This window comes from Watersipora subatra, chromosome 4 (assembly GCF_963576615.1).
Source record: "Watersipora subatra chromosome 4, tzWatSuba1.1, whole genome shotgun sequence".
NCBI lineage: Eukaryota > Metazoa > Bryozoa > Gymnolaemata > Cheilostomatida > Watersiporidae > Watersipora > Watersipora subatra.
The window spans coordinates 60,966,447-60,989,700 of record NC_088711.1 but is presented as its reverse complement, the minus strand read 5'-3'; the positions used below and the strand labels follow the sequence as shown (position 1 = coordinate 60,989,700).

Below are 23,254 nucleotides of genomic sequence, written 5' to 3'. Positions count from 1 at the left end.
AGACAGACACCAACTCTTTTACTCAGCTTTGTAGAAAATCTAAAGCTGAAATATTTTCATGGGCTAAGTGACTAGAGAGAATCTCTTAGAGACGCACCACTTAATTACTCTTACTACTGTGTTATTCAATTGTGATGCATCATGGGATTGAGGAATGTGCCATAGATGCTTTGTATATTCACACAAAAAATTACAATGAAATTTTTTTCAATTTCTTTATTTTGAAAGAATATAACAGGTAAAAAAGATGACTATGAAAGATATAAATTTATAGTATACATACTATGCAAACACTATGTTGAAAAAGTAACAGTGGAATATCAGTAGCTTATGCGATTGGAGTTTCTTAGTAGGCACTAAAGTGTTAGCTTAGGAAAGTTGATAGTCTTGAGAATATTTGGTATATTTTGCTGAAGAACCATGAGATTTATCCACCGGATATTTGACTGCATTGCGTTCAAGCTTGTCTAAAACAACGGCGGGTAAATCAACATGGCATTGCTGAGATAGCCGCACAAGATATGCAGCAGCATCACCCATTTCTTCCTCCAAAGTTTTTCTCTCTTGTGGGCTGAGTTCTGGAGCTCCAACTTTTACTTCACTCTTCCACTGACTGCAAAAAGGAAGTTGTGCTACTTCAAAATGAAGGAATGTTATTTGAAAAATAGAAAGAATTTAATTTAACAAGGACATGGCTGCTTATCTACCATTAAATTTTTTTTTCAAATCACATCTAATGGTAATTGATCAATCATACTAACAGGTTCACATCAAGCATCGCTGCCGTTTTAAAAAAGTGTGAATGGAAAATTCTCTATCTTTGAAAAAAATGTAGATAAAACAATAACAAGAAATAATGGGTAGGGAATACTCACAATACTTCTGATACTTTTCCAACTTTACCGACAAGAGAAATGAATACATTATGGGTTGTTACGTCTGAATCCAATCCTTGCTCAGCCAATAATTTAGTTTGCTTATCACGCCTGCAGGGAAAAATACACCTTACCTTATCGAACATTACCAGATAAACACACCTAGTTTTTACTGACACAATGAACTAAAGCCATGGAAGCAAGAGTAACGCTATTGATACACGTAGTCGGCTAATTACATGTGGTTTCACCAATGGGACCATTAACGAGGTGAAATTGTCAATTATGGGCATCGTTTGTGTGAAAAAATAGATATTACTTTTGGTCAACTCTCATCAAAATGTTGAAACACATTATAGATAATAGCTAGCCTATTGTACCTTTATTAAAAGTAGATAACAACCACAATCTGATTAAAAACTTATTTGACTTTTAGATTTTCAAGTGACTTGACTTGAAAATCACTTGACTTCAAGTGATTTTCAAGTGCCTAAGAAGCAAGATGATTCTCAAACTGCTATCAGAAAATTGTTCTAAAATGGATGACCATTTAAATTTTAGAAAGATCACAATATTATTTGAGCTGTTCAAACAGAAATTTTAAAAAGCTGATAAAGATTTGCAGCAATTTGTTCCGATTGTAGAATTTATAAGGAAAACAAAGCACTAAGGAAGCAAGTAGAGCTGGCTTAGAATGCTACTCGAACTATAATGCTAAAATTGATGAAACAAATCCATATCCATGAGTGGCAACTCACTTCAGACTGCAATACCACATGTTTAGCTTGGATAATTCTTTCATCAACATCAACCTTAGCAGATCAGAGGAAACGAGTAAGATTTATTTAATGAAAGAAGCAATCTTTGTGTTTGCATGTTTAATAGGTAATTAAACAGTTATATCGAAATTTCTTATTTAATAAAAGGTGTAAACATTGGCAAATATTTGAATGCTACTTGAAAAAATTTGACAGAAACATGTGGAAGTACAAGTAAAAACGTTGCTAAAAATCCTTGCAACTGCAATAAAATGAAACATTTCATGTTTTTCGTCCAAATACAGAAAGCGAGCCAGGTTGCTAGAAAGAGAAACCAATTATATAGAAATTTAGTTATGCACCACCAAACATAAACAAATCTAATTAGAAGCAACCACCATTATTTGTTAGCCACAGAGAATGTTGCTACCTAAAGAGAATAAAGTAATAAGAAGGAAAGACTACTACATGCAGATAGTGCAGGCATTGAAAGGAACCACAGTTGATATTTAACTTGTCTATCATGTATTTATAATTCAAATAAACAAAAATAATAATATAAGCGGAGTCAACAGATTACATTCTCTAATTTACATTTAGTACGGATGTGACAACTACTATCTATACAGATATCATGAGACTACAGCACAAAAATCAATCATCTTCACTTTCTATGTCATTTGTCTGTTGAAAATGAGGAAGGTTGAATGAATTCAGGGCAGATAAGTCCAAATCCACAGATTTATCTGGCTCAAAAGAGGGTATAGTTAGATTATTGGCAGGTGATGGCCTTTCAAGTGCATCTAAAAAACAAAAGGCAAGCATTAGTCAGCCTTAAAACACAATTACCAAAAGAAGCCTTGATTTTGACTTTCATATCCAACTTCAGCAGATATACTAGGAAATTGGGAGAGACGCAGAAGGAATCTAAGGCTTCCTATTGCTATTTCAGCATAGAGATTTTTCAAATTCTATAAGCTGATCTGCTTTCCAGATAATTGTATCATACTAAATGTATAATGTTTAGAAATATTATATTGGGTATAAATAACTTAAACAAACGCAATACATAATAATAATACAACATTACCTTGATCATCTTGTTGCGAGTGTGTGGTAGACATTTTTTCAAGATTGTTAGGTGAGGAGTAACTCAGGGCTGAAGAAACCGGCAATGAGTTATCTACTCTACTTGCCGTATCTCTATGTAATGTTGCCTTTTCTTTCGCATCCTTTTTGCACCCTTTCCCTGTACACAAAATATATAGATCCACATAGTTACTCTTATTTTTGGAGAAATCATTAACAATGAGGGAAGGTATTAAGGCATTGTAAATTAATTTGATAGTGAAACTTGGAGAAACCGCCGCTGTCCCTTGCCATGGTCTCAGCATTGTACTAATAAGACTATATGGGTCGCGGTCACAGAAACCATGGTTAAGTCGCAAATCACGAAGTTGAGTTATTCGACTTTAAAGTTCCACTAACTGAATTTATAATTTTGGTAAGGATTTTGATAACACATGCTTCTGGACTAATCAAAGAGTGATCTTTCTGAATCTGAAGTCAGTTTAGATAATAAATATCTTAAAACCTCGGAAAAACCCCTTAAAACCGTTGCTATGCTAAACAGGAAGTACTGATAAATGGCGTCCGAAAAACGTAATCGTTTCTTTTTTGCCGATTTGAGGGATAATTCTGACATTTTGGACACTTATAATGAGTACTTTGGTAGTCCAACTGATGCCAAAAGCAGTGTAAGTAAAGGGAATGACCATGATATATTCTTAACCATTCATATAAGATTTTTACAATATTTAATTATAAGAATAATTATTCGATTTTATAAGATTTGATTATAAGAAAAATTATTCGAATTTGCAAGATCAAAGTATGAAGTGACCAATGATGTGCAATATGTTACTGCTATTATTATTTTTTAACATTTTGTTGATCATACTACGGTTGTGCTCAATATCGCAGCACTGCCAAGCCGTTTTTAATATCTGCAAAATTAGGTAATACATTTTCTTATAGATATACAGCCATTTCTATGACAACCAGCCAAAATCTGTTTAGATTTTTAAATTCAGCATAATTTTTTGATATAAATACAGAAACCTAGATAAATATCACAACCTCTTAATATTGGTTGCTATGACGTTTTGAAATGCAAACAAAACTGTGCATCGGTTTTCGTTTCTCAGACTTTAACACCAGTTTTCTCGGAACTAGGTTTTCGCACTGATGGTAAACATGCATTCAGTTTATTGACCATAAAATCTGTTGTAATTAAGCTAGAATCAAAATTTTTTTTGCAAAATAATTGTGAGAATTTTCTCCTTCTGTTAATGCAGATAACTCTAGATCTTATAATCTCGACTTAACCATGGTTTCTGTGATCATGACACATATACCTTTATATGGCTGAAAATCTTCAGCATCAGTGTCAGAGTTTGAGGCTGATTGAGGAGGATACAACTCCCCAGTTGCTTCATTTAACTCCTTCCTTCTTATTTTCTGCTTGAGCTCTAGTTCCTCAACTTCTAGTTTGTGTAACTGGTCCTTCATCTGCAAATAAATATAGTAAATTGGGAATAAGCTAATCAATAATTGGATAGTTAGGATTCTGCAGTTTTGATTTTAAGATTATTTAGAGGAAGTTTTCACAAGTTACAAAAATTAATGACTATATCTCATAAAGCAACACAGTCAAAGAAGTAATTGACTGAAGAGAAATTGTAACCAACTGCTGTTTGAACCAAAACTTTATTTGAATAAATATGAGCCAAGGTGAATACTAGTGCAATTAAATCTCAGGTTAGTTCATTAAAATATTTATTTCATATGCCAAAACCATCCCTTGTTGAGGCAGAAATTCTTATAATATTATACTACCCCTTCCTTTAAATCATTCTGTGGACCAAAGTCAGTGATAAATATTTCATATAAATATACAGTTTATAACATTGCATTAAATATAAAAAACTGAAATTCTTGCAAAAAACCAAACCGATCAAGTAAAAATCAATAAAAAAATTTTTTATTGTCTCTTCGCTTTTACGGTGTAAAGTTGGTGATAACAGAGATGGTCAGAGTGCAGCCTACGCACAAGGAGACTGTGACTATATATGTGAGCTTAAATTAATGCATTATCGAAATTTTTTGCCTTCATATATAATATGCTTTATTTACTGTACATTCTCCAGTTTTACTAATTTCAGGTTTTGTTTTCTTTGCATTATTTTTCATTCTTCAACTTGATAACTACAGAATTTTTTTTCCAAAAGTGACATGTTTGCTCCAGTTTTTTTATAGCCTCACGCTTCAATTGTAAGGAAAGCATTGCCTTGTCCCTTTTTTCACCATTGTACCATGATCACTGAACTTAGTGGGATCGGCAACTTTCCAATTATAAAAGGTATGAAGACCTGTTTAATGTTACTCCAACAACAGAGTCAAACAATGTAAATGAGAACTTCGCGAACAGATATTTACAAGACTGCTATTTTGAAGAACTCAGACAGCTTGTGTGTGAAATTACCTCAGAGGCTTAGATGTTGAGTTAAACACTCGCTCAAGCTGTATATCACACGACAGATAAGGTTAATGTTAAAGTGATTGTATATCGAGGTTCGACTCAAAAAGCAAGACAAAAGTATTACCTTTGAGTAAAGTGAGATGAGGATCTCTTCTTCTCTCTTAAGATCTCCAAGAGAAAAGGCAGCATTGCATTGCTGAGATGGCTCACCATAACCTGCTGCGTCAGATGTCTCCATAATGAGTATTTGAGCTTGCTAGTCCCTTGGTTTGGGTCTACTTAGACTAACTCCTAGTTTATTGCCTGCCATATAGAGAGGCATTTATCACCAACGAAACTGCTTATATGTAATAAAAAGCTATTTTTAAAATCGTAATGCTCAAGATGTATTTTTACCTGTTTCATATCTTCTTGTTAATTCCTGATGAGAATAATGCGGGTTCACTCATCAATAGTATGACAAACCATACAGGTAGTAGTAAAATGTTCATGGGTAGATGTTTCCAACCAATTCGTAAGGCTAGCTAACAGCTTCTGGCCCGATGCCAATCGCTATGCTAGTCTCTTTAACTTGTAAACTCCGAATGCACAAGTTTGGGTGACACTTGAAACATGCAATTTTCAAGTATTTAGAAGCGAACTTTGAGTTGTATGCTGCAAATATTGGGACTGAATATCTTACAGAAAGACAACAATATTGACTTAACTTCAATAACAAGAGATGGTATATATTCAACTCAATATAATTATCACCACTTATTTGAAACCAGAACCACCACTATGATTCATCTACAGTCAAACATGGATAACTCGAACTTCACGGGACCGAGCGAAAGTGTTCGAGTTATCAGAGCATTCAAGTTATCAGAGCACTGTCACAAGTCCATGTATTTATTTATTTATTAGTAGATACATGTACATATATATACAAACTATAATATAAATCAAAAGCATAAATGGCTTGTTTCAAATTAAATGCTTCTAATGCAAAGTTTAAAACTTTTTTATCAAAAAGTAGAGATTTTTCTATCACTTGAGATTGGTTTGTTGTTCGAGGTGATCTTATTGCCAGGACGTATTTTAGATTAAAATTGGCAAAACTTGATCGTTGTTGAAATGCTCAGAAAAAAAGACATCTTTTTCTTTTGAGCGTTTTAACCAAGATCAATTTTGCCGATTTTTCTTGAAGTTTATGCGAAGGTTACCTCACTTTTCCTTGCTTCCGAAGGGCCATCGCTAGGCGGATGTGTGGTAAAAATCAAATTTTACCAAACCTTTAGAAAAGTCGTTGACAAAAATATTTTGCCGATGGTGGTAATAACGACGCCTATGAATTACGAAAAGTTGAGGTTTACCTCTATGGCTTGGAATAAAGTGATTTTTTAAAGCGATAATAACCGTCTCGGTAGCCGTTGGGCAAAAAACTGTTCGAGTTAACAGAATTGAGGTTGAGTTATCTAAAGCAATTTATCATTACGTGGGAATGGACCAAAGAAACCGTTCGAGTTAACCATGTGTTCGAGCTATCCGAGGGCGAGTTATCCGTGTTTGACTGTATATATATTAATCTCAGTGCTTGTCTGTATTCTGTCTGCCGCACGAGTCCAGTTATTGCTATAAAATTTTAGGAATGTATAATCCGTTTTGCGATGGATTTTAACTCAAAGCCTCCAGTTCTGCAGAAAGGAATTTATCCAGTACACTACGCTGTAGAACTGGCTATATTATGGAATAAAATGTTCACATACTTATAATACCTACCAATATTTTATGGCTTCTTGCTTAAAGGTCCGGCCACACATAACGAATTATTCGTTCATTCTGACCGAGTTCACGAGTTTCACAGAATTCACAGATTGATTCGGCCGAATATCCCATAATCGTCTGAGCTGTGCATGCACACCGAATTCGTCAACGAAACGCTTCTAATTGGCTAACCAATTTTTTTAGCGAGCATGACTCTAGTAGCTTTGACAAGTGGTATAGTCCAAGACACGTACGACGACACGCAATAAAAATATCACCGCGATATGACTTTATACATACGATGCAACTGCCTATATGCGCTAGAGATAGCGACTATTTTTACGACGGAGCTTTTGCTGCATAAAAAGAAATTATTATTGAAAAAGAAACAATTTATAGCTACTAAAAAATTTAAAAGAAATTATTGGATACACGATGAGAAGTTCCTGCCATGGTTAACCAACGAGAGAGAACCAACAATAGCGCATATAGGCAGTTGCATCGTATGTATAAAGTCATATCGCGGTGATACTTTTATTGCGTGTCGTCGTACGTGTCTTGGACTATACTACTTGTCAAAGCTACTAGAGTCGTGCTCGCTAAAAAAATTGGTTAGCCAATTAGAAGCGTTTCGTTGACGAATTCGGTGTGCATGCACAGCTCAGACGATTATGGGATATTCGGCCGAATCAATCTGTGAATTCTGTGAAACTCGTGAATTCGGTCAGAATGAACGAATAATTCGTTACGTGTGGCAGGACCTTAAGACTTCACCTAGTGTTATGCATAAAGCCATAACTGAAGCAAAATATGTGCCCATGCATAGAGAAAAATGCTTAAATTCACATGGCCAACATGACTTGCAATCAGTATAGAGCTGTAATAGGCACTGCAGCCAGTACAGCATGAATTACAAACAAATAAACACAGAACTCAGAAATAATCCCAGTACAAAGAAATGAAGAAGCAGCTTCATCTGGCAGCTAAAATAGTAAATGTTGTATATATGTAGGTTGAAAGTAAATTTTTTGTGCAAGAACTTCTTTGTACCGGTGCAACATCGGGCGTTTAGCTAGTAACACAATAAAAATAACAGAAAACCAAATCTACTGATTCCGAAGTGATGGTAGTTAATGAGAAGGGTTGGAGACAGGGAGTGAGCACCAAAAATGAAAAAAATGAAGTTGCATCAAACCTCTATTTTAAACACGTGACATCAACCATAGTCGATATGTTATGAGCCAGTTTGTGCACATACAAATATAACCTATAATCAAGCGATTTGCTTCTTTGTAGTACTTAACTTGAAAACAACGTTTTAGACTGATCTGTTTGTTCATTTTTCCAATCATACGAAAAAGGCTACAAGATTTTGAAGCCAAAAATGAATAACCTTCACCATTACAGCCTCAAATACTAAGAAATCAGTTCAGCCGCAGTTGTCTTCCAAATCTTGCAAAACATATGTTGATTCCGCTTGTCATACCCAATAGAGCTGCGACAATCAGAGCTGTAAACAATGTATAACGAAGTAGCGAGGGACCACTGTATTTCAGTACAATCGGCTTAAATTTTCTGCATCTCACTGACATGGAAGATGATTTATCAAAAATCTTTCTTTTTTCAAAGGCCTTTGCTTCAACTTGAGAATTTTGCCTAGCTATAATGATGAGAAGATGTTCTTTTTGATAGGATAAATGGAATTTATGAAAGACGGTAACTACTTCAGAGAAACTTCAAACCATCTATCCTGGGATGCGCACACCAAAAAGATTACATCTGGGGCTTGTCGGAGATTAGGATTAGTAAAAATGTATTATATTCAGCCCCAAAAAATGCATGATACATGACCCTCATCCCCCTGTGTAGGCCTTTGTTAGACTATGCACGTGAAGTTTAGGATTCTCATTTGATAAAGCAAATTAATAAAATAAAAATGGTTTAGAGAAAATCTGTGCGTTTTATCTTGATATTGAAGAGTAGAGAGGGGATTACCGAGGCCAGGGATTTCCTGGGTCTAGTACCTTTAAAGGATAGCGGGAACGTGGCCCATATTAATCTCATTTTAAAAACTTAATTAATGGCATTTATTTATGCTTTGCTGAACACTTTGATAACATCTTTGCTACTCAGTCAAACCTCCATGACCATAATACAGCAGATCCCCGGACTACGACATTCGTGTTTTATGGTTTTTCTGCCTGATGATGTAAAACACTTAAGTTTTTTCAGTCCCTCATTAGGCCTATGGCACCATACGACGCCAACATTTCTCGCCAAGACTCTAATTTTACCAGCATCGCTCAAACTATCTTGTCAAATTAGTTTGAAAAAAGTTTCAATAAGGTGGGCTAAAAGTTATAACGGAAGCAAGGTGAAAAGCGCCAAACTGGAAACAGGTAATAAAAAATTAAGATGACAAAATTAAAGTATAGTAAAGTATTATAACTTAGCTTTAAATATGTGTGTTTAATAAGCTGAATTCAAGTAGGGTAAATTAAAAGTTCATGTTACGTAGCATCAAAAAAGTCCAGTGTACCAAACACATTGCCAAATCATTCTCACACAGGGGCAGCCAACTACGTCTGTATCGAAGGTGCGAACTTTATGCAGTGCTGTACACATTAATGTTGCATTTTATTGCAGAACATAACCACTGAATAAGTAGCTATAAGTACTAAAGTTACTATTCTATTTCATTGCCAAATTTTAATATGTAGGGGAGAGTGGGGTAGGTTGAGCCGGAGGACAGGTTGAGCCATAGTGATTTTTTTGAAAACTATTACACATTAAAAGTTGTGTTCTTTTCCAGAAGGTCAACGCTCAATGTCAGCCATTTCAAAATCATTGGCAATTGCATTAGATGCATGGTAAATGAAATATTTCTAAAATAGTGGAAAACACCCTAAAAAGTAATTCTCATCTACCATAATCAACCGACTGTATTTTTTTCCCATTTTTGTTTACAATCTTCTCATTAACATATATTTAGAAGCAGCATGTTTATGTTAATTTCTTCTTAAATTACCAATGACTTCCAAAGATATTTATTTATTTTGGCATTTGAATTCAACATGAGCATAAGGGGCAGGTTGAGCCAATTGGCTTGGGGGCAGGTTGAGCCAGGCTCAACCTGCCCCCAAACCAATTGGGAGATATATAATCTAGATGAAGTGGGTATTGCAACTGTCCAGGTGCTTGCTGAAGTGATTAGCTCTAAGGGTAAAAAACAGGTTGGAGCCGTTGCATCCCATGAGCGTGGCGAACTTTCTACTTTGTGCTGAGCAATAAGTGCAGATGGAAATTACATACCACCTTTTTTCATATTTCCGAGTGTCTTCATGAGACTCTGCTACTGTTACTAATAATGATATGCTACAAACTACTTCCGCTCAAGAGTACACTCCTATTCAGGCTTCAGCTTCTAAGAGAAAAGTCATACACCAACAAATTATGCCTCTGCCTACCGCAGGACTCGGAAATCGATCTAGATGTAAAAGAAAAAAAAGACAAGGTCTGCAATACTGACTGACACCCCCGAAAAAAATCAGACTAGAGGAGGGGTTCTGATAAACAGAAAATTAGGAAGAAACAAAATTCTATCGAAGGCGAGATCACAGAACAAAGGCATGAATCAACATCAGAAGAACTAGCAAAAAAGATGTTAGATACAGACAGTGACAGCATGGATGACGAGCTAGTTCATGATATAGCTACTCAACTGACAAAGGAAACACTAACTATAAACAGTCATGTACTAGTGAAATATGCCACCCGGAGAAAAACTCAAACCTACTATGTCGAGCTATTATCGGTGTAGAAAACAACCTGTACAAAATAAACTTTATGCGTAAAGCTAGTGGTAGTGCGGCCTTTTTTATCTACCCTGAGAAACAGGACATGGATGAGAACATTGGAAAAGAGAATATTGTTATGGACTTGGGTAATCCTATTAGAGTTGGTAGAACCAGTCGACTAGTGAGCAAGGTTATGTTTTCAGTAGATATTGGTTGCTTCAATGTTCAATAAATGACTGATTGCAAAGTTCCAAACAAACATTTGTTAAGTGATTACATAGCAATATTTTAGTCTAGTTCTAACACAAATTATATTTTAATCCTGTAACAATAGTTTTTTATCAATATTTTAAAAATATTTACCAAAATAATATGTTAGTAATAAGCAACCTTGTTGTATTGACAGCATAAGGTGCTTTTCCAGGATCATTTAAAGTTTGCAGCTGTTTGGTTACACTTATGTGAGTGGCTCAACCTGCCCCATAACAAATTATTGAATGGCTCTACCTGCCCCAAGTGTGGGGCAGGTAGAGCCAGGGGAAGACCTTTACTAAAATCATTGTAAAAACCATAAGCATTATTTTACAGGTTTTTTTCTTTGACGCACTGCTGCTAAACATTGTGGGGTACACTAATCTCAAATTTTTGTGAGAATAGTTTCAATAGTTTAAAAATTAACTTAAAAAATAGAAAATGTGGCTCAACCTCCCCCACCTTCCCGTACAGTCCATACGCTGTATAAATTTGTGATGTTTTCACCAAGGGGAGGGGGTTTGCATTAGATAATTACTATAAGTTATTAAACTCCTCCACACGCCATTTTCGCCTTACGATCCTCGTATGATAGGGGTCTACTGTACTAGAGCGTCTGACTCAGCAGGTTTCCTAGCAGTAATCGCAAACAATCAGACTTACTTCCTTAGCAGACTCACTTAGTTTTAGCTAAAACTGCTAAACATGAGCAGGTCTGCTTCATAACCATTTTGGTGCAAGAAATATTTTAGTTTTTGGTTCTTCCAAATTTTGATGATACCGCTTCTTTGCCTGGCACGAGGTCTTGAGTTTGTTTTACTTAGAATGAGAGAAGACGGCGAAAATTTCGAGAACAATCACCAAAATTTGAGACTTAAAGTATTTCAACATTTTCAACTAATTTGAAAGTCGTTCACAAAACCCATAAAATGGGGTGCTCATGGTAAATTTTTAGCTTCAGTTAATGTCATTACATTTTAACAAAATAAAAATAAGTGAGGAGTCCAAGCATTTCGCTAATAAAATAGCACTTACAGTTGTTCAAAGCTGAGGTCGGAACTGAAGTTAAATGTACACTCTGTCCCTTGGTTTGCAGTACATGCGTTTACTGCTGGAGATTCTGATTTTTGCTCAGCACTCATAATATGATGTTACGAATTGTACTCTTTTAACAGAATAAACAAAAATATGGACGGGCTATTTAGCGCGAATGCTGCCGAGAGCGTGCAACTTTGACCTTGAAATCGTTCTATATAGCAAGTGAACAACTTCATCTATAGATCGAGCGTTCTGAGCGCATTATTATCATTAGCAGCGCGATTAGACATTGCAACAATGTATTTATGTCTTTGCGGGAATCGTTTATGTAGATGGCAAGCCATGAACCGTCTATTGCCAAATAGAACCAGTGTCGTTTAGAGGTCCCTAAACCAGTGTCGTATAGTGTCCTTATACGACACTGCCCTAAACGACACTGAATAGAACCGCGCGGCCTAGTTTGACGACCGAGAGATTGTACGATAGAACTCACACCCGCACACGCTATACCGACAACTTAAGTTTGCCACTATCTCCACAAAGTGAAGGACAATATGGCTCGGTTACCTGCAAAATTGTTTTCAGTTTTAGCAAACGGTAAATGCATCCTGTATTACATATTTTGTTAAAAAAATAATATCGGTTTTTTGTATTAAATTAGTTTTCTTTGTATTTAGTACAGTGTCAAAGTTACATGGAATATTAGCTTTGTAAACTTCGTAATTGCACAGCGAACATGTTCGTAAACTCCCCACAGCTACTAACCCAGTTGTAGAAAAGCAAAATCATTTTGGCATGTTAATTACGACCCACAGTGGTTCACCAGCAATGATATTTAATGACTTGTTTTCAATTTCAGCTATTCGAGTTCATTTTAACTTGTATCTGTATAGTTCTATAAGCCTCGAGTTCGCAAAAGCCAGCGTTGTAAATTCTCTGTTATTACAGGGCCGTCACTGATAACCTCTAGCGTAAGAAGAGGATACGTCAGTCCCTTAATCATTCAGAAAAGACTACAACATGAACAGAATTACAGTAAGTTACATTTGTAGGTTACACACTTGTATATAGCAGTGGGCTTACTTACACGTCTAGTTGAAGTAGCAAACAGCAAATAACCCACGGAAAACATTTTTAATTTTTAGCAGAGGTTTTTGTAGTTTATTTTGATTATATATAGTGTGTAGTAAATATTAAATATATGAGTGTTTTGTTACAATCTGCTGGTATGTTTGACAGAGGTGGTTAGCAATGCTGCACCCGAAATGACTCTGGAGGCTATGACAGATAGGGCATTTGACTATCTTTTTATCAAGGAACTTCTCCAAGGACTTGGCATCACACTAGGTATTATATTATTCATATTATTCATTTAGTTTTTCATCAATTGAGTCAGTTGTAGCTGCAGAATGATCAGCACAAACTACAGTTGAATAGTTAGTGTTAGTAGTTGGTAGTTAGTAGTTGAATGGGTCTTGATGACTCTTCTTAGACTGTCACAAGGCCAGCCTCACATTGTTAGCAAATATTGCATATGCACTTCAATACATATTGTTAGACTTTAACTCTATAATTCTCCTTCACTTGCAGGGCACATATTTAAGGAGCCAGCCACAATAAATTATCCATTTGAAAAAGGCCCACTCAGCCCACGGTTTCGGGGAGAGCATGCTCTGCGACGATATCCATCAGGAGAGGAGCGTTGCATTGCTTGTAAACTCTGTGAAGCAATCTGCCCTGCCCAAGTTAGTATATAGCACTCTTGTTTAGCAAGAAATGAGTTAAAGCACTGACCAAAGTTTCTGTGCGGAACAAGCTGTATAGCAGTTCATTTATTCTTAAGTATGTTTATTTATTCCTCAGTTTTACAAATTAATTTTAAATTAGCAGTTAATCACCGATTATTTCTCATAGAATTGCTTTACTCACACATAGAATTACTCACACAATTTTTCAATGTGCCTGCAGCTTTTAATAGCTGTTTTGAGGGTATGTTAACTCAGTTATAGTTCTGGGACATAGCTAATTAGGCTATTCGTAGGATTGTGTTTAGAGTCCCATTCAGATTTCGATGCTTATTGCCACCTTTGCTTCTCCAAACCGAAAATCACAATTAGTTCTATCAATAAAACAGTATCTTCTTAACGCTTTCCCAACCACAAGCCGCAAGTACGACTCGACAAAGCATTTGCATAGGGCCAAGACATAAAAGGGCTTCATACAAAACGTTGTTGATATGTAAGTAAAGTAATTAATTATTATCTCATATCTGTACCTAAACGAAAGGAAAAAATTATTTGCATGCATTGAGCCAATAGAAAAGATGTTTACAACCCATCTTGAGTGTAGTTTCGCTTTGCAAAACTTTGTTTTTAGCGCAATTTCTTGTTAGCTATGACCAGTTGTGTCAGACGTATTACAGCTATGAAGGTTTTACTAATTTGAGATCTATTCTATAGACTTTAAGAAATTTTGATTGAACAATGGTACTAATAATAATAACAACAACAACAATAATACTACTGAGACTGAGTATTTTATTTGTATCAGTAACAATAAAGCCGTAAGCTGTAATGAATTTATTACTCGTCTAACACGGACAGGCTCACGGTCGTAGCGAAAATGGCCGAAAAAGTGTATGAACGTATTCTGCAACATATTGGTGGCATCTTTTATGGCATCAACCAATATAATATTTTATGCTGATTAAATTGGTGACAAAATATTTTTTATTGACCATGTAGTTCAAAAGTTATGGCCATTTATACATGCCTTTGTCAAATATTAGGTTTTACTGAAAAGGTAATTTTGTCCTGGTAAAGAAATCAATTTAGCACTGAACGAGTTAATCATGTATACATATATGCATATACATATATGTATATATAATGTACCAGTATATAAAGTATATATAACATATAAAAAGTATAGATAGTCAGACCTACAGTAAAAAAACGCTGCAGTTAATCATGTGGAGTGTTAACATGCATATTATTTTATACATAATTATACTAAAGTTTCCTCAATTTTGATTTGAAATGGAGCTGATGAGCAGCCTTAATGATAGGACATATCATAATAGGTAGTCATGTGTTGTTGGCTGCCGGTTGAACTGTTGAACTGTAAAATAATATATCGAAGTATAGTGAGAGAAGCACTATGTGTGGTGTTCGTGCTCAGTTATGGATGACGACAAACGGCAAAACTACTCAGCTGTGAGAGTTTTAAATATAGAATCTACCAGCACCCTCTGGTCTCCATCCTATTTTGTATCTCTTCTTATTAGGGTTGGCCGATTAAAATCGAATGATTTAAATCATCCTAAAAAATCATGTTTGATGACCTTGATGGTTTTTCCATGTTGAAAAAAGGGACTTACAGAGGGTCTACTGTGAATATGAACTGCACAACTTGGTCAAAATTATAATAAAAACAACTTTTAGTAAATTAAAGTGATGCAAAGTTGTTTTGTTATGTTACTAATATTTTCATGTGGCAGACTTCAAAAAAATAAAATTATATTATGTTAGCGGCTATAAAAAAGCTGGTAATTGATGTTTTCAAAAAAATCTGATTTAAATAAAAAATTCTGATTTTTAAAAAAAACCATGATTTTTTCCAACCCTGTTTCTCATGGATGCATAAAAAGTTTAATTGTTCTTAAAGGCTATCACAATAGAGGCAGAGACTAGGGCTGATGGTAGCAGAAGAACTACAAGATATGATATCGACATGACTAAATGCATATACTGTGGGTTCTGTCAGGAGGCGTGTCCAGTTGATGCCATTGTTGAGGTGAGAACAGCAGTTGGGCTCTCACTAGCTTTGCTATCAACTATCTGCTCTCCATAAACGTAGTCACTCACTAGGCGTTTGGTGTTTGCTTGTAGTTGTGCGCTCCTGATTTGCTTTTATACCAAATTCACAGTTTTTGATCTCTACTAAATATGTGATAAAAAACATGAGTAATGGTATACAAATTCTAAAATTGTAATGAAATAACTATTTAGTAATATTTTGTGTTGGTAGCTATATGGATTTGATGGTCACACATGATTCATGAACATGGCAAAACAGTAACCAAGCTGAGGCCGCCAACATCTGTTTAACAAAAAACCACAATGACTGGTTTCTAAAGTTTCTTAATTTGTAGTGAATAAACTCAGTTATATATTTGCTATCGATTTAGTGCAGACTCTTTTATTCTTCTAAAAATGTCATATGTTCTAAGTTATTCAGCATATCTAACTCTTAGATGGGCTGAAAACTCACTCTTATCGTCTAGTATATTTTAGTTGTTGTAATATTACTATACAAACTTAGTAACTCAGCTTACACCTACTAATCAAACTATGAGTTCCAGTTTCCTTCTTTTCACTTTCAAACGAGAATGTGATGTTTGCTGATGTAACATGGAGGATTTGCATCAAACTGAGAGCTGAGTAAAGTAATTTGGTCGATGTAGCTTAACTCGGCTAACCGTTAGCTCTCAGTCTCTGAAATTTTAAAAATGTCATTATCGGATCAGTTAATAAGACAACATTAGCGCTAGATAAAGTACTGAAGTTGTCCCGCTTTACTCATTTATTTGCAACTAAACAGTCATATTTTGTGACCTGTTTGTCTGTCGACAGGGTCCAAACTTTGAGTACGCAACAGAGACACACGAGGAGCTGCTATACAATAAAGAGAAGCTCTTGAACAATGGCGATATGTGGGAAGGAGAAATAGCTGCCAATATTCAGGCTGATCATCTCTATCGATAGCAGAAGTTGACATTCTTCTTGTGTGTCTGTCTCTCCCATTTAGTACTTTTCTAGCGTACTTGAATGTGTTAGGGTGGGTTTATGGACGATAGCGTGGAATTATTTATGGAATATAAAGAGAATGTATGTTTTACGGTTTACAATGCTCTAAATGTCCACTATTTTTTATCAAAGTACATGTACACTGAACTGTAGTTACCAGAAAACCAGCACTTCAAAAACTGCCAACTTTTACAGTTTGTTCATTTTCACCTTTGCCTGTGATGTAACTAAGAAAGGACAAATTAATCTAGTTGAACAAGTTGCACTTATTACATATGCTGTACACAGTTCAATGTCATATTCAGCAACGTTTAGAAGTCAATGAAAAAGGCACTCGATTCACCAGCTGATAAAATCACCTCAACGGGTTATGTGGTGACAGATGTAATGAGATATTTTTTCAGCCAAATTATAGCCTCCTGCATATGCTATTAAACTAGGTTTGCCAGAGCCAAATGGACCCTACAAAACTCGTCTCACTAAACAAAACCCCAAATAGTCAAGAAGCAAGAAGTTGTCTGCTCATGTCTTGGGCTTGCAATTAAAATGTTGCAAGTTTGCAGCATGCCAGAGCAAATCTCTTGAAAAGCATTGATGGCTTCTACAATGTTAAAAGTATAATTATATCATCAGTGTCGTAATACTTCTATCTTATGTATAGAAAGAGATAAACATAAACTTGCATAAACATGAAGCTGAACAAAATATATGAATTCTAGTTGCAAATATAGAAGCTGCATCTGAACCCACTGACATATAGAATAGCATATAAATGGAAATTTAAATAGCTTAACCGCATTTAGCATATGAGTAATGGTTGACCGGAATGTTAATAAATATATTATTCTTGTCGAGTGTATCAAATCGAAAAGAACTTGCGGTCCTCCTACTCAGCAGAAACAATGTCAGCTTTGACAGTTTCACTAACTGCCTGACTAGCGAGTTAGAATAAATGCTCCAATATAAAAATGTACAATCTCATGTTGTCAGAGAGCTGGGAGTCGTAGCACCTTGGTTATCGGTCATGGGATAACTCCAGTACAGTTAAGCAACTGTAGCATCACTGCTCGACTCGGACCTCATTTATGTGTGTTTGTACTTCTTGCCCTCCCATCAATTTCAGTTAGTCTAAAAAACAAGGGTAAATCAAACAACTACATTGGGCTGACCATTTATCATGGTTGACAGGTCTTTCTATCAAAGTAAGATAGACAGACCTGCCAACTTCGAGTTGGTAGTAAAGCAAACAGCTGTGATAATGATAAAATGAGTACACCATGCGTATGATAAGGTATGAAAAACTAAGTTATTTTTTCTAAAATGTGACAAAAATGCGTTATAGCTCTTAGCAAACATGAAAACAGTAAAAATATACAATATTACAACGAATCATGCAAAAGTAGCAACATGACTATGATGAAGCGAACATAGCGTCTCACACGGTTCATAGAGGTAACACAGGTTTGGATACAAATAAATCACTACACTTTAGAATACATATAAAAGCGCGTATATTGTACCATAATGAAACAATTACTACCTGTATATAGATACTCTGACTCACAGTTAGTACCAATTCAAAATGCTCCAGTTCAATGCTAGAAAAACAACTCATAACTGAGTCGAACCGTAATATCACTACCAGCTGTTTGGAATTATGGGATATTACTTATACAGTAATACTTCAACTTACGAGTGCTCCAACGTACGAGAAACTTGAGATACGAGCCAGCTTTCAAGCAAGTTTTAGCACTAACATACGAGCCATGTTTGAGATACGAGCACTTGAGTCAGTTGCCAAGTATGCCGGAGGTGTTTTATGAGAACAGCATCACTCTGTATTTTTCAACTGCTCAGGTGATACTGTTGTACCGGGTTTTTTGTGCACGATTTTCTGTGCAGAATTACGTGAATTAAACGTACTGTGCGTAGACCGAACGTTTGCCAGTAAAATGAAAGATGATACAAAGAAAAAGCAAATGATAACAATTGATATTAAACGGAAAATATTGAAAAATATACGAAATGTGTATGCGTGATTGAGCTAGCTCGGCAATATGACAGAAATACATTCATAATTATCAAACAGAAGGATTATATTCAGGGCATTTAGTTCGCAAAAGGACTAACCATAGTTTCTAAACGGTGCAGCGATCTTCACGACCGCTGATGGCATTGGACAAACAATTGGCCGGTGACAGCGTAACTGAAACGATGCTATATGAAAAGGTCGGCGCTATTTATCCAAACTGTTTAATAGACATTCGGACAAGCTGGCTAGTGGTCGTGCATTAACCATTTGTGACGACACCTGTGTTCGTCCTAATCGCAACGTGTTGCAAGGACGACAAAGGCAAACGTCCTTGGATAGAAAAATTTCTCGCTAACCAGCAAGAAACTTCAAACTATGAACGCCGAAGAAATTTTAATTACGTTTAGTTGAAAATGAAAGTTTTCTTTTAGGTCTGCTTCTAAGTTTGTCTTTTAACACTTTGATAAAATCCAAATTTATCAAAGTCAACTGTTGTAACGAAGGATAACTTTTATCTCCCTCTCTGGCAAACGCGAGTGTTAACTGCTATTGTATGTATTTAATTTTACATTCTAATTTATCACATTTCCTTGCATTATTTTTTATTTGTTGCTTTTTAAAAGCATGTAATACGTAAGGAGAATAATCAACATGTTCTTTTTGTTACAATATCTTGTTTTGAGTGTTTTATTTGCTTTTTTTAGAGTATGGAAACCAATCAATATATATTTAATTGTTCTATATATAAATAAATTGCACCAACATGCGAGTAAATTGACATACGAGCTCAGTCTCGGAACGCATTAAGCTCGTAAGTTGAAGTATGACTGTATATTATACATCAACTCTTATTACCATCCGTCTGATTCTTATGGTAAAATGTTTCCCGGAACATATAAAATTGAAATGTAGAAAGCTATTAAAACAACTTGTCTGCAGCAAATTTGCGTATAAGCATTCGATAATTTAGGGGGATCAAGGGGTTAAATTTAAAATGTGTCAATATGTCTGCTAGAGGTTTGATAAAGTATTTTAAAGGACTGAGAAGAAGGCATACTAGCGCTAGGCAAGTCAATGGTATGTGTCAACGCATGAGCCCAAGACCTCAACACATAGACGAATAGGAAGATATTCAAAGCTACAATGTTAACAGCATGAGCTGCAAGTACAAGCTATGCAACATTTTGAACAAAAGCATCATGAGCATATTGTGTAGATAACTGTGCTTACATCATCAGTCATGCCGGCAGCTCTCTGCAAAGCAAATACAAATCAATCTCTATTAAAGCAAGTACTAATATAAAGCAATGTACTATATAAAGCGAGTATCACATCAATCAGTTATCTATGCAATCAGCAAATTGTGTAGATAATTGCGCTCACATCATCAGTCATGCCGGCAGCTCTCTGCAAAGCAATTACAAATAGTCATCATTTTAGTTTATGAAGCAAATGTGAAGCAAGAGATGACAACTCTTGGGTGTACATGTAATAGCGCCACAGCTATGCATGCGTTTTCTAGGTAACTAAGACTATACATGATGCAGCACACAGCTATGAAAACATGTGCACATATGTGAACATATGTCAATAGGATATCATGATGTGGGTGTGCAATGCATGCTTATAGGACAGACAACTCCGTGCTAACAGAGTAATACCTCAGAATCTGATGAGACTATCAGGTTGCCATCTTCATCCACCTAACAGGAAGCAGAATTATTAAACTAGGCCTCAATAATAACAGTGCAAATATGATTTCAATTAGCCTGTATTGTGTCAACCATCACAATATATAACTGAAGTTGAACATGAGCCATACCTCCCATCCTTCGCTCTCCCCGGCTAATTGATAATGCCGTTTTCTTATCTCAGCCAACCTCTTTCTCTCTTTCACTAGTTTAGACTCCAGTTCTAATATGTAGACCTGTGACAACACTCAACGTCATCATAGCAGAAACAGGAAGTGACATCATTACAATAATATAATATCAGCATTTAGATTTGATAAACAGAAGCATGTTTTAATTTTCTCTGACTCACATGTTCTATAGATCTCTAAAACAATATTTATACCAAAAACATTGTATACAAAAACTGTGTGTCTATGTGTACATAACTAAGCTTATCGCAGAGGCTCCAATCGCTATTTCTAATCATAAAACAAAAAATCTCTTGAGATTAGAATTCTGATATGTCAGTATTGCGATGCTTAAAATCATAAAGGTGAATAATTGGATGTATTTTGCTCAATGTATTTGACAACCAATCAGAGAAAAAGACATGAGGTCATTGATTTAGCCCACAGAACTGCATCCTTTACATTACAGTATGATCAGCTATTTTTAAACTCGTACAATACAAAGTATGGTATCCTGGGACACATGTTTGATGTGTTCCAGTTTCACGTTCCAAAAAAACCCGTACTCCAAACAATCATTCCCCATTTAAAATAAAGGAAATAGATTTAACCTTTTGCAGTTTGAGCATATGTGATAGCATCCTTATTTTTAAGAATGCTACATATAGTTGATATACTACGATCATATTGCTTTGCTAGCTTGATCACTTGGACGCCATCGTCATGCTTTCATGTGATTTTCTGCTTTATGTGGATAGCCAGCAGCTTACTCTCTCGATTAATAGTTTACTCCACAGACTTGTTATTAACGGCCATGGTGACATCAAATTTCACTAAATACTGGACACCAAATCTCACTAAATATAGGATCGACTACAGCTGAAAAATAAATGACGCTCACAACCACAAACCAAATGCGAAAGATATGTTTATACACTCTAGCAAAAACATTCTGAGCCAAAAGCTCCTGTCCTTCTCTTGTCACGCGAGCCACGCTCGTGTTTCAAAATTTGGCTCGTATTTTAAGCAAATATTCAAATTGAATTTGAGCTTTACTTCAAAAAATTTAAATCTTAATCAGTTCATATCTCCAGCCTTCAGGTACCCTTGTAACTATAATTATTTTTAAACTAGAAAAACAAATGCCAATAAAATAATGTAGCTGAACGACCCTGCATGTTTCAACAACAATGTCAAAAGAACTGCACCTGTGTGTTCATCTCCTCCTTCTTGGTCTGTGTTAATGAAAGATCTGAGAAGTTCATCAGGTCTGTAACATACAATGTCTTCATGACGTCCTCAACAATATATGAGGTAATATCAACATGGCTCAGTAAAACCTGTCCATACAAGACACTAAATTTATCTGCTAGAGAAAATAGATTTGAGACCCACTCAAGCAATGGTACAGTGATATTTCTTCTATGAAATACTATAGAGTTTTATAGACTGTTGCTTTGTTCACTTGAAGAGAAACAGAAGCCTCTTCGATCTAAGCAGTATTTAGAATAAGCAGTATTTTTACCCTGTAGCTGAATTACATCGGAAGTTAGAAGAGACACCTGCAAGTGTCTTCAAAACCTAAAGCTGATGTCACAATAGTGTAAATATTGTTTGCTGTCCTCAGTACAAGCTTTTAAATCATTTGCATGCCCCCCCCTCTTCCCTTCTGATGACCAGGAGGAACCCTCATGCCCTTTGAATGCCAGTAAAATAAATTGAATCAATTTCTTGTAGCATCAGTTTTCTCAACAACTAAAATTATCGACTAAAGTAAACATACCTGCATCTTCAATCATCTGCTGTCCAAAATTGGAGGAGGCAACCACGTCAGCCGTAGCTGATTTCACTCCTTTGGCTGAGTGCTTCAAGTCTACAAAATGACATGTATGTCACATGTTGACCAAAATGGCATGTATGTCACATGTTGACCAAAATGACATGTATGTCATATGTTGACCAAAATGACATGTATGTCACATGTTGACCAAAATGACGTGTATGTCACATGTTGACTGAAATGACGTGTATGTCACATGTTGACCAAAATTTATCTTTTAAGCTACATCACTTCATACGTTTCTCAAGTCTGTCTCACCTTTCCATGAACCTTTTTATGACCTTTTGTAAGTAAACAAAGTGCTGTAAAACCCCAAACGCAAGAAAAAGAAATATCGATTCTATACCATCGCCGAAATTTGCAGTAGATAAAGCATGCGCATAACGAGCCAAACACATCGATCAAACTAGCTGAGTATTTCAAACTAGTTGACTAGCTATGGATACTCGGTGCTCCTCCTACCAACTACCACTTTTGCAAAACCAGCCATTCTACTCAAATGTAATTCTGATGAACTGAGGAATGAAATATTTAGTTAAAGTTAATTTTATTAAAGCTTCAAACACGTTCCTTCTGAATGAAAATGGCTGCCAAGTCAGTTTGCTCATCCTTTCTTTTACTGGTTAGATGAACACACAAGATGGTAGAATAGGATGATGAAAGCCTTATTAATGGACAGTTTTAATAGTCTTGTAACAGAAATGAA

At 35.6% G+C, this 23,254-nt stretch overlaps 3 protein-coding genes across 6 annotated transcripts in view; 1 reads left to right on the top strand and 2 right to left on the bottom strand.

The window, feature by feature from the left end:
• Positions 1–214: 214 nt before the first annotated feature.
• On the bottom strand, positions 215–12,191 carry LOC137395253 (dCTP pyrophosphatase 1-like). 2 transcript variants are annotated; one of them, XM_068082109.1, is made up of 5 exons: positions 12,005–12,130; positions 5,299–5,477; positions 4,051–4,204; positions 2,724–2,882; positions 1,904–2,436 (listed from the first exon to the last, which is right to left on the bottom strand). In XM_068082109.1, exons 2-5 carry the CDS (start codon positions 5,410–5,412, stop codon positions 2,288–2,290), a joined length of 576 nt encoding a protein of 191 aa, XP_067938210.1. In that variant the 5' UTR covers positions 5,413–5,477; positions 12,005–12,130; the 3' UTR covers positions 1,904–2,287. The 2 variants fall into 2 exon arrangements, with proteins under 2 accessions (XP_067938211.1, XP_067938210.1); XM_068082110.1 differs by lacking the exons at positions 1,904–2,436; positions 2,724–2,882; positions 4,051–4,204; positions 5,299–5,477 and adding exons at positions 215–613; positions 876–986 and having other exon boundaries at positions 12,005–12,191.
• A 283-nt stretch (positions 12,192–12,474) lies between these two features.
• Positions 12,475–16,931, top strand: LOC137395246 (NADH-ubiquinone oxidoreductase subunit 8-like). The gene is made up of 6 exons (XM_068082101.1): positions 12,475–12,604; positions 12,956–13,042; positions 13,247–13,354; positions 13,598–13,752; positions 15,674–15,802; positions 16,642–16,931. The coding sequence occupies exons 1-6, from the start codon at positions 12,562–12,564 to the stop codon at positions 16,771–16,773; spliced, it is 654 nt and encodes a 217-aa protein (XP_067938202.1). The 5' UTR covers positions 12,475–12,561; the 3' UTR covers positions 16,774–16,931.
• Positions 16,932–17,840: 909 nt separating this feature from the next.
• Positions 17,841–23,254, bottom strand: part of LOC137395245 (huntingtin-interacting protein 1-like) — a 48,525-nt gene continuing 43,111 nt past the window's right edge. Inside the window, exons 24-28 of one of the 3 annotated variants that reach the window (XM_068082098.1) lie at positions 22,492–22,581; positions 21,917–21,978; positions 20,670–20,774; positions 20,509–20,550; positions 17,841–17,943 (exon numbers count right to left, since the gene is read on the bottom strand). In XM_068082098.1, the coding sequence (XP_067938199.1) occupies positions 17,935–17,943; positions 20,509–20,550; positions 20,670–20,774; positions 21,917–21,978; positions 22,492–22,581 (308 nt within the window). In that variant the 3' untranslated portion in view covers positions 17,841–17,934. Of the gene's footprint in view, positions 17,944–20,077; positions 20,102–20,508; positions 20,551–20,669; positions 20,775–21,916; positions 21,979–22,491; positions 22,582–23,254 lie in introns of all 3 variants that reach the window. The other 2 variants (XM_068082099.1, XM_068082100.1) reach the window with 2 other exon arrangements.

Coding starts and splice junctions, on each gene's coding strand:
- LOC137395246 (XM_068082101.1), top strand. CDS start 12,562: ATGGCTCGGTTACCTGCAAAATTGTTTTCAGTTTTAGCAAACG. Junction 12,605..12,955: donor GTTTTCAGTTTTAGCAAACG/GTAAATGCATCC, acceptor CTGTTATTACAG/GGCCGTCACTGATAACCTCT. Junction 13,043..13,246: donor ACAACATGAACAGAATTACA/GTAAGTTACATT, acceptor TATGTTTGACAG/AGGTGGTTAGCAATGCTGCA.
- LOC137395253 (XM_068082109.1), bottom strand. CDS start 5,412: ATGGAGACATCTGACGCAGCAGGTTATGGTGAGCCATCTCAGCAATGC. Junction 4,205..5,298: donor TCATCTCACTTTACTCAAAG/GTAATACTTTTG, acceptor ATTTATTTGCAG/ATGAAGGACCAGTTACACAA. Junction 2,883..4,050: donor AGATTTTCAGCCATATAAAG/GTATATGTGTCA, acceptor TTTTGTGTACAG/GGAAAGGGTGCAAAAAGGAT.